Genomic DNA, 11,446 nt, shown 5'->3' with positions numbered 1-11,446 from the left:
CTATCCATCTTTCACAAACTCTGCATCATTCACCCACTCACCATCATTCACCCACTCACCATCATTCACCCACTCACCATCATTCACCCAATAACCATCATTCACCCAATCTCCATCATTCACCCAATCTCCATCATTCACCCAATCTCCATCATTCACCCAATCTCCATCATTCACCCACTCAGCAACATTCACCCACTCTGCAGCATTCACCCACTCTGCAGCATTCACCCACTCTGCAATTTTAGGAATGTTAGGCCATTTTCATACACATAAAGAAATTTCTGAACGGAAAACAAGGGGGTCGACGGAGTACTGCATCAGATACGTTAAACACAAAAAAAACTTAACATAATTGACCTAAAAGGATGCAAGGATGTTAATCAGGCTTCGGACCAAAAAGTAAATCTAATTCGTACGATATTACAACAATATTACACAAAGGAAACAAATACAAATATGTGGCAGGAAGCGAGGACGAGGATGTACAAAGACACAAGTGAAACAGGCAACTTTTTTTTCGTGGGGCAATAAACAAGCACTATTCATCCGGAGAATGGGACGGATTAAAGACAATAGTCAACAGTTACACAAAAAACCGGACGCATACAACAATAGCAATTCTTCACACGGAATTCCATCTAATATGAAGAAAATATGACGATAAAACAACTATTCGGAAACAGTCTAATTTTTCGGAGGGCAATAAACAAGAACGATTCATCCGGAAAATGGGACGCATTGAATACAATAGTCGACAGTTACACAAAAAGAGATACGCATAACACAATAGCAGTTATTCAGACGAAATTAGTTCGAATATAAGAAACATATTACGAACATAGAACTATTCAGTCACAAAAAGCAAACGAAAAATACATTACTTCACTGTACATGTCGTTCATACATTGATAAAAATACTACAGTCAGCAAAGACAAAGTTTCATTTCATACTTCAAGTACGTCAAAAACAAATTATCCGACTACTTCAGCATCACACAAAAAGATAATGCAAACACAACTTACATCAATATATTAAAACACATTTAGCACTTCAAAATTAAACAAACACCTTTTGTACGTCGAATTAGCCAAAAAAACAAAATAATACATTACATTACATTTTAACAAAACATATGCATTACATATCGCCAATAAAAAACAAAACATTACGTTACATTACAAACATTAACAAATATTACGAGCGAAAAAAATACATTTCGCAAGTATTTAACTTTAACATAGTATATATACGACATTACATTACATTAAAATAAACTTAGGATTAAATTCTTACCTGTCAAACGACGCAGCAACACCACAGGAACAAGAACACGCCTTCCGCGCACCAACATTCTCGATCTATGGGGAATTCCACGGTTGACGTATGCAAATCGGAACGCTACGTCAAAAACGTCGCGCTCTGATTGGCTAAAAAAAAACGTAAACAAAAAACACACACAACTCAAAAATAAACTAGAACGCTAAACATAGCCGACGTCGACGTGACGCAATACGTCGGCCATTTTGAAAAAAAAATAAAAAAGGGACTCCACAAACACGTTACAAAAAAATAACACACTTAGTACAAAACATACACACGTAAATTACATACTAATATACACATAAAACATAAGTAATACAAAGGGGACATATGACACATTTTGTTAAAAACAACGCATTACTTCATTAATATTAACATACACACACTCATAACATCACCCTCACACAACAAAACTATCACACTCTTTCACACCCGCTCTATAACACTAACACAACATCTCCCTCATACTCCATCACACACCTTCAGCCTCACACACACTTACTCACCCTCACACTCACACACTCACACACTCACACCCCCTCACCCTCACACCCCATCACCCTCACACCCCCACTCACTCCCAATGACTCAAATTCACACTCACACAACCTCACCCTCACACACCGTCAAACACCTTCAGACACAATCTAAAAAACAACTCCTCACACACCCTCAATCACCCTCACACACACACACACCCTCAGCCTCAAACAACGTACCCTCACACAAACACGCTCTCCTAAAAATCATCACAACACTCTCACACTCACGACACTTCACACACTCTCTGACACAAACAACTTCACTCATCCTCACCCCCTCACACCCCCTTACACTCACCCCCTCACACTCATCCCCTCAACATCACCCCTCACACACTCACACTCACTCCCTCAACACCCCACCCTCACCCCCCTCACACCCCCTCATTCATCCTCATTCACCCTAACACACGCTCACACTCTCACACACCCTCTCACACACCCCTCACACACCCCATCACTCACGCACTCACACAACACCTCACACACTCCCTCACTCACACTCTCACACACTCCCTCACTCACCCGCTCACACCCGCTCAGTCTCACCCTCACTCTCCCTTACACTCCCTTACCCCCTCAACATCACTCACTATGCCTCCCCTCCCATCACACTCACCCTCACCCCCTCACCGTCAAATACCTCATACTAACACCCCTCATACACAACACCCTTAACACTCACACCACTCACCCACACACTCTCCCTCACCCCCCTCACCCACCCTCTACATCTCACCCTCACTCAGACTCAAACACTCACCCTCACTCACCCTCACTCACCCTCAAACTCTCACCCTCACCCTCACTCATCCTCACACTTACTCACCCTCACTCACCCTCACCCTCACTCACCCTCAATCACCCTCAACACATCACCCTCACTCACCCTCACCCTCACTCACCCTCAACACCTCACCTTCAACACCTCACCCTCAACACCTCACTCACACTCACACTCAATCATCCTCACCCAACAACTATCAACAACACTCACCCTCAACAGCTCACCTTCAACACCTCACCCTCAACACCTCTCCCTCACTCACTCACGCTCAATGCCTCACACTCAAACACTCAACCTCACTCACCCACCCTCAACGCCTCACCATCACTCACCCTCAACACCTCACCCTCACTCACTCACCCTCACTCACCTTCAACGCCTCCCCTTCAACTGCACACCCTCACTCACCCTCACTCACCTTCAACCCCTCACTCACACTCAACACCTCACCCTCAACACCTCACCCACCCTCACCCTCAGTCAACCTGAACATCACTCACCCTCAACTCCTCACTCACCCTCAACACCTCACTCAGCCTCAACACCTGACTCACCATCACTCACACTCATCCTCACTCACACTCAACACCTCACCCTCACTGACACTCACTCACACTCAATCACTCTCACCCTCACTCACCCGCAACGCCTCACCCTCAACGCCTCACCCTCAAATCCTCACTCACCCTCACACTCACTCATCCTCACTCACCCTCAACACCACACACTCACTCACCCTCACTCACCCTCAACACCTCACCCACACTCACTCACCCTCAACACCTCACCCTCAACTCCTCACTCACCCTCACTCTCACTCATCCTCACTCAACCACCCTCAACTTCACTCACCCTCAACGCCTCACCCAACACCTCACCTTCACTCACCATCAACATCTCACCCTCACTCACACACAAAACATCAGCCTCAACACCTCACCCTCAATCACTCACCCTCAACAATTCACCCACACTCACCCTCAATTCCTCATCCACACCCTCAACACTTCACCTTAAACACCTCACTCATCCTCAACGCCTCCCCCTCCCCCTCACTCACCCTCACCATCACTCACCCTCAACACCTCACCATCACTAACACTCAACACCTCACCCTCACTAACTCTCAATCCCTCAATCACCCTTCCCCTCACTCACCCTCAATACCTCACCCTCACTAACACTGAAACACTCAATCACACTCACTCTTACTCTCACTCACACTCTACACCTCAGCCTCACGCTCACTCACTCACCCTCAACACCTCAACCTCACCCCCTCAACACCTCACCCCCTCACCCTCACTCGCCCTCACCCTCAAACCCTCAGCCTCAACACCTCACACCCTCACCCTCAACACCTCAACCTCACTCACTCTCAACACCTCACCCTCACTCACTCACACTCAACACCTCACCCTCACTCACTCACACTCAATCACCCTCAACACCTCACCCTCAACACCTCACCCTCAACACCTCACCCTCAACACCTCACCCTCAACACCTCACCCTCAACACCTCACCCTCAACACCTCACCCTCAACACCTCACCCTCACTCACTCTCAATCACCCTCACCCTCACTCACCCTCACTCACCCTCACTCACCCTCACTCACACTCAGTCACTCTCACTCACCCTCACTCACCCTCACTCACCCTCAACCCCTCACTCACCCTCACTCATCCTCACTCACCCTCAACACCTCACCCTCACCCTCACTCACCCTCACTCACCCTCACTCACACTCACTCACACTCAGTCACTCTCACTCACCCTCACTCACCCTCACTCACCCTCAACCCCTCACTCACCCTCACTCATCCTCACTCACCCTCAACACCTCACCCTCACCCTCACCCACCCTCAACACCTCACCCTAACTCACAATAACCCTCCCTCACTCTCACCCTCACTCACTCTCACTCTCACTCACCCACAACACCTCACTCACCCTCAACACCTCACTCACCCTCAACTCCTCACTCACCCTCACCCTCACTCACCCTCAACACCTCACCCTCACACAGTGCAATAGGTCTCAGAGGATTTTTAGTTAAAGCTTTTACAATTGTTTATTGCTTTTTTGATTTGTAATTCTTTAGCATTGCCTACAAAAAATAAAAATGCAAAAGATTTACAACAAAAAACCCATAAACAATTCTAAAAGCACTAACTCTAATGCTGCGAGACCTATTGCATTTCCAATGCTTGTTATGGAAGGGAAGCAGGAGGAGAGGTGAAGAAGGGAGTGGAGAGAGGGTTAGCAGGGGATGGTGTGAGACCAACATGGAAAAGAGACATTAGGAGAGGAAAGGGGGAGGGAGGGACAAAAGGGAAGAGAGAGAAAAATGTGAGGGAGAACTGGGGCGGGGGGTAGGAAAGAGAGGGTGTGAGGGTGGAAGAAATGTAAAGGAGGTGAAACTAAAACATGAGAGCAAAATGCAAGGAGCTGGGCAGAGACAGGAGGAACATTAAAGGCAGAAGGGGGAAGAAAAAATCGAAAATCGAGGTACAGAGGTGAGAGTGGAGGGACTAAAAGATGAGAGAAAGGAGTGAGAGGGCTGGGAGATGGGAGAGTGTATGAGAGAGGGCAGTGAGCAGCAGTGAATAAAGAAGGAGGGGAGAGAAAGTGAGAGAAAGAGGAAAGAGGGAGAGAGAAAGGGGAATGAGAGGAGAGGCAGAGAGAGAGCGAGCAGAGAGAGGGAGAGAGAAGAGTTAGAGGAGAGGCAGAGAGTGAGAGAGAAAGAGAGTAGAGAGGGAGAGAGAGGACGGAGAGCGCGCATAGAGAGGGAGGAAGAGAGAGAGGACAGAGGAATAGGAGAAAGAGAGAGTGTAGGGTGGGTGGGGTAAAACATGAGTTTATGGAGAAGTAAGTCAAAGACAGGGAGGAAAAGAAGGATGAGGGAAAGAAAAGAGGAGAGAAGGTTGGCACAAGAGGGATAGGGAAGGGAAGGGAAGGGAAGGGAACTGGTGAAAAGGGTAAGCAAGGAGCAGTGGATTCCGGGTTTGCCATCATGATTAGGGGTAACTGTGTGAGCTGAGTGCTGAAGCAAGACTTAATTTACGTTGGTGCAGCGGGTACAGTGGCACCGGGGCCCAGGACTCTACGGCGGGCCAGCTAAACCCTGATTTTTGGCCTATTTTAGAATTCAAACAGCAGCTGCGTTGTGTGTGTGACGGGAGGGGGTTTAATTTCCTTACATGTACCAGGGCTCACAAGACTGTCAGCCTGGCTGTCCTACTGACGCAACGTCTGACCCTCGGCAAACTCTGACGGACAATGGCTACTCGCGGGCAGCCTTGCATCACAGGCACTCGAACGATCAATCGCTGGGTTTGATTTTTGACGGGTTTATCACTTCCGGTTTCCCGCCCTTTGCCACCATCTTTGTCCTGCCCATCCAGTCACCAGCTGCAAAGTGCTGAAGCCACTGCTGGGCATCTAGGCGCTACTTCAGGTCCAGAGACACTTTATGTGGAAAAAAGAAAACAAAAACTCATAATAAGGATGTGGAATGGGAAAAAATTGAATTATGTTATTTTTTTAACGAGAAATACAATTGAAAAGGCTGCAATGTAGGGTTAGGGGCGTTGTGAGATTTTCATATATTTGCCATTCGTCATGATTGGACGTCATCGTTGTCAATGCAGTGTGACGTGGGTGCTGCGTCACTACGTGTTTATCATTAAGGCTGATCTAACTATACTTTCTTAATTATTGTATTTCTTCAGTGCGGCCTTTGTCAGTGTTACAGCCATCGGAATAAATCGTTACATTACAGCGCTTCGAAGCCCTGAGGGGGACACGGGAGTGCTCTGATTGTTGAACGGTCTTCCTGTTGTATGAACGAGTGTTGTAGTGAGTTTCACTGGTGGTGAAAGGTGGGAAGGTGCTCGGTGGGTTGAGCGCCAGCTGCGACTGAAAGTCAGCTACCCGGCTTTAAAGCCGAGCTCGACAGGAGGAGTCCGTCTCTCGCCTTTCGGAGGTCCCAGCTCCAGAAGCCGTAGTGTCACCGGCGGTTAGAGCGCTTGGAAGGAGTGTGCATTAAGTAGGAGTAGATGAATTTGAATGCATAATATAAGGACAGGCGTCTTTTTTTTGTTGCAGATTTTTATAGCGCGAATTCGACCCGAGTTATCGGAGCGCTTTACATGAACACCAGTTGCGTTACACAAGGGCACGTTCATGTCTTGATAGGCGCGGGGAGATGAAAGGATTTGCCCAGAATCACAGGATGCTGAGCCGACGCCGAGACTCGAACCCGGTGCCCCAGCTCCCAAGTCGGCAGCTCTTGACAGCTCCCTGAAGTGACAGGTGCGCCTAGAAACAGACGTTCACACACAGACCGTCCTGCCAGAAAGATGTCTCATGTCATCACACGCAGTCTTCAAACCCCCTCCACGTGTCAGTGGCAACACAGACCCCCGTGCGCAGAGGTCGCTCATTACTGTACTCACACTACAGACCCCCCCCCCCCATGCTCGGTGGTGGGTGTCTCATCATCGTCACGCACAGACAACCTTGACCAGGGGAGCGGAGTCTCTCATTATATCACACATTCTACAGACCCTCTCTTGGGGGGTGTGTCTCTCACTATCCTACACACGCTACAGACCCCTTGCACGAATGTCTCTAATTACCATAATCACTACACGGACTACCGTGCCGGCTCCCATCACTGGGCTCACACTCCAGACCCTTTAATGGGGGGTGTGAGACACATTATCATACTCACTCCACAGACCCCCTTGCCCCGAGGTCCCTTATTATCATATTCAATCACTCCACAGCCCCCCTTGTCTGGGCGGGATGGGGTGTGACGTGTGAGTGTGACTGACAGTGGGGGGCGCGCTTCCGATCCTTGCTCCTCTGCCCTGCACCCTTCACCCCCCTCCCTGTCTCACCCCCTCCCTCGGGACGGCCCGCCCACTCCTCCCGGGGAGGGAAGGGTTAACGGGGAAGCCTGCCGCGGGTCCGCCGCGCCTCCTGCGTGGGGCGGAGGCTTTAAAAGGCCCGGTTTCGGGAGGCACCGACCAGAGGCGGCTGCGGCTCCGGCAGCAGCTAGCGCCTCCTGCAGAGGCTCCGCGGCGCTTCATTTGTGTCATCTATCCTGCTGGCTCCGGGGGTGAGAACATCCGACGGGGGCTGGAGGTAGAGGAAACCCGCCTGAAGCACCCTATCTCCGGGGCTGAGAACTTCCGTCGGAGTTTGGAGGGCGAAGAACCGAGGCAGCGCGGCTCCAGCATCCCACCCCCGGGGCTGAGGGTGGGGGCCCAGGACCCCGTGCAGCTTGGCGGGCACGTCATACCTCCAGACCCGCAGCAGACGCTGGAGGTAGAGGTCCGGAGCGGGCACAAGAGATGCATCAGGTGGAGCGCCCCAGGCAGAGGCAGAAGCATCTACCTCCAAGGCTGAGAAGATCACATAGCGCCTAGAAGAGCCCAGCAGCCTCCCAGACACATCCTACGGGCTGGACGAAGCCTCGCAGCTGCATCCTACCCCCTCGAAGGATTAGCAGACTCTAACAGCAGAGCGTAAAACATCCGGCAGAGGCTGGGGGTGCAAGGCAGCGTCTCAGACACCCCCTACCTCCGAGGCTGAACACTTCCACTCGAGGCTGGAGGTAGAAGACACGAGGGCAAATCTGAGATGCCTCCTACCTCCAACATTGAAAGATTCCCTCAGAGGCCGGAGGTAGAAGACCCTCGACTCAACAAAGCGGAAATACCCTACCTCCAGGGCTGAACACTCCCAAAGGCGGCGCTCATGAGTGGCAGCAGGTAACACGGTACCTACCTCCTACCTCCAGACCTCAGAGCAGCCAACAGAGGCTGGATCCCGAGGACACCGGGCAGCACGAAAATACTTCCTACTTCCAGGACTAGGGCCAGAGGCTAGGTGAGGACCCCAGGCTGAATGGCAATGCCTCCCACCTCCAGGCTGGGACATTCAATACAGGCTGAAGCAGCACGCGAGGCGCAGTCTACCCCCTCCATGGCTGACCGCACTCCATTGAGGCTGGAGGTAGATGACAGACACCTGTGAACCCTGCCGCTGCCTGAGTGAGGCAGAGGAGACAAACGCCTCAACATGTCAGTGATTGGCTGCTGTGGGATTGAGGACAAAGTCTACCTTGAAAGGGACAGGAACGGCACCAACCAGTCCCTACTGGACAGCATCACGTCGCTGACCTCAGAGGACGTGGAGCTCTACGTCGATGCCTCCAAGGCCACGCGAATCTTCATCGCCGTGGTGTACTCGGTGGTCTGCGCCCTGGGTGTGGTGGGCAACCTGCTGGTCCTCTTCCTGCTCTATTCCAGGCACCGGCGGAAGATGTCCACTGTCACCTTCTTCGTGCTGAACTTGGCCGTCACCGACTTCCAGTTTGTGCTCACCCTGCCCTTCTGGGCAGCGGACACGGCCATGGACTTTAGCTGGCCCTTCGGCTGGGCTATGTGCAAGCTCGTCTCCTCGGTGTCCACCATGAACATGTACGCCAGCGTCTTCTTCCTCACGGCCATGGCCGTGGCCAGGTACTGCTCGGTGGCGCTGCCCCTGCGGGTCAACGAGTTCTCCTCCAGGCGCTTGGCCAAGGTGGCCAGTCTCCTCATCTGGGCCTTCTCCATCCTGGTCACCCTGCCCCATGCCATCTTCTCCACCACCGAGGTCATCTCGGATGAGGAGCTCTGCTTGGTCAAGTTTCCGGAGGTGAAGAACATGGACCCTCAGTTCCTGCTGGGGTTGTACCAGATCCAGAAGGTGTTGTTGGGGTTCCTCATCCCACTGGTCATCATCTCAGCATGCTACCTCCTTCTCCTCAAGTTCCTCAGCAGACTCAAGATGTGCAACAGCAACCCCAAGCGGCGGTCTAAAGTCACCAAATCTGTCACAGTGGTGGTCCTCTCCTTCTTCATCTGCTGGTTGCCCAACCAAGCCCTGACCACCTGGAGCATCTTCATCAAATTCAACGTGGTGCCCTTCACCGAGGCCTTCTACACCGTGCAAGCCTACGTCTTCCCTGTGACTGTGTGCCTGGCCCACACCAACAGCTGCCTGAACCCGGTGCTGTACTGCTTGATTCGGAAGGAGTTCCGAGATGCCCTCAAGGACCTTCTGCTGAGGGCCACGCCGGCCTTTGTCAAGGGCCACTCCATGAAGGCGCGGAGGAAGGGGCAGGTGCTGGTGGTCATCCCACTGGAGAAGCTCCAAACGCAACCCACCTGCTGTGGGTGAGGTAGAGCCGCACCAGGGTTGGAACCAGAGTCCGGTTGACTTCCTCACGCCTACTGTCGAGGATGTGGTGGACCAGCGGAGGAGGAGACAGAGACAAAGTGAAGAATGCAGCAGAGTGGAATCCAGAGACCTTAGGGAGGTCCAGAACCCTAGATGGATCCATCAAATGTTTGGAGTGAATTTCAGCAAAAACATCAACACATCAGGCAGCCCACTCAGCATCGTGGGGCGCTCCACCAGCGCTCCAGAATGAAGCACTATAGCAAACAAATTAAGGGAATCTGGAGCGCTCCAGAAACTATTGTCAGCAATTCTGGAATCGTCCAGCAGCTGCTTTCAGAACCATGAAGTGCTTAAGTTAATTGCTTCATCACCTTCAGGAGTTTGTAAACAGTATAGGACCAACATAGGGTGCAGTAAAAAGCCTCCAGCCTCAATGACAGCTCTAGCAACACCATTTATGGCCATGGCGAGCTCTAGAAAAAAGGCACATTCATTTCATGCAGGGCTCTAAAAAAAAGCATTAAAAGCATGCAACAGGCCTCCTAAAAAGTTGAAGCAAACTTTCAGGGGGCGCACATCTCCGGGACAGCTTCAACAGCCTGTGGTGCGCCAGGAAAAAACAATCACAACCAGATTAATTTCTAGCAAAGCTTTCAGTGCTCCAGAAAACCATTCAGTCCCTTGAAACCATCAAACAATGCTAAAAAAGATACATTTGAGCACCAAGGAGAGCTCCAGCAAAAGATATTCAGAACAAAGGAGTGCTCCAGACAAAAATACCTTTTGTATACATGGAGAGTTCAATCCAGACAGTTTGTAGCCCTTTATAGTTCGACACAACGTTCAGGAGACATCATTCTGCAACATGAGAGCTCCGTCTACACAGTTCATTGCCACAGAGAACTCCAGAAAAACCCGGACATTACTACAGAGGTAACAAGAATATTCATCTCATGACAGAAAGTCCTCAAAACACATTTGCACCGTGCAGAGCTCATGTGAAAGCCTGTACCGCCACGAAGAGCTCGATAAAAACATTCAGCACCAGAGAGCTACAGCAAACCAAGCAGCACCAAGGCAGATCCAGAAAAGTTGTCCGGAGAGCTCCAGTTAAACGCGGCGGAACCACACAGAGCTCTCAAAAAGCATTCAGCACCAGGGAGCTCCATCAAACCAAGCAGCAGCAAAGAAAGCTCCAGCAAAGCATTCAACACAAGAGAGCTCCGTCAAACCAAGCATCAGCAAGAGAGCTCCAGAAAAGCATTCAGCACCACAGGAGATCCAGACAAAAAAAAGCATTCAGCACCAGTAAGCTCCATCAAACCATGCAACACCAAGAGAGCTCCAGAAAAGCATTCGACACAAGAGCGCTCCGTCAAACCATGCAGCACCAAGAGAGCTCCAGAAAAGCATTCAGCACCAGAAAGCTCCATCAATCCATGCAACACTGGGAGAGCTCCAGAAAAGCATTCAGCACAAGAGGGGTCCAGAAAAGCATTCAGCACAAGGAGAGCTCCGTCAAACCATGCAACACTAAGAGAGCTACAGAAA

At 50.7% G+C, this 11,446-nt stretch overlaps 1 protein-coding gene across 1 annotated transcript; it reads left to right on the top strand.

Annotated features, from left to right (window-relative positions):
• Window positions 1-8,403: 8,403 nt before the first annotated feature.
• On the top strand, window positions 8,404-11,205 carry LOC147673274 (relaxin-3 receptor 1-like). The gene has a single exon (XM_086946337.1). The coding sequence runs from the start codon at window positions 8,750-8,752 to the stop codon at window positions 9,890-9,892; it is 1,143 nt and encodes a 380-aa protein (XP_086802463.1). The 5' UTR covers window positions 8,404-8,749; the 3' UTR covers window positions 9,893-11,205.
• The last annotated feature ends 241 nt before the right edge of the window (window positions 11,206-11,446 follow it).

The sequence above is a fragment of the Lissotriton vulgaris genome, chromosome 12, assembly GCF_964263255.1.
Source record: "Lissotriton vulgaris chromosome 12, aLisVul1.2, whole genome shotgun sequence".
Lineage (NCBI taxonomy): Eukaryota > Metazoa > Chordata > Amphibia > Caudata > Salamandridae > Lissotriton > Lissotriton vulgaris.
The sequence above is the reverse complement of the archived record's forward strand: the minus strand, read 5'-3'. Positions and strand labels throughout refer to the sequence as shown.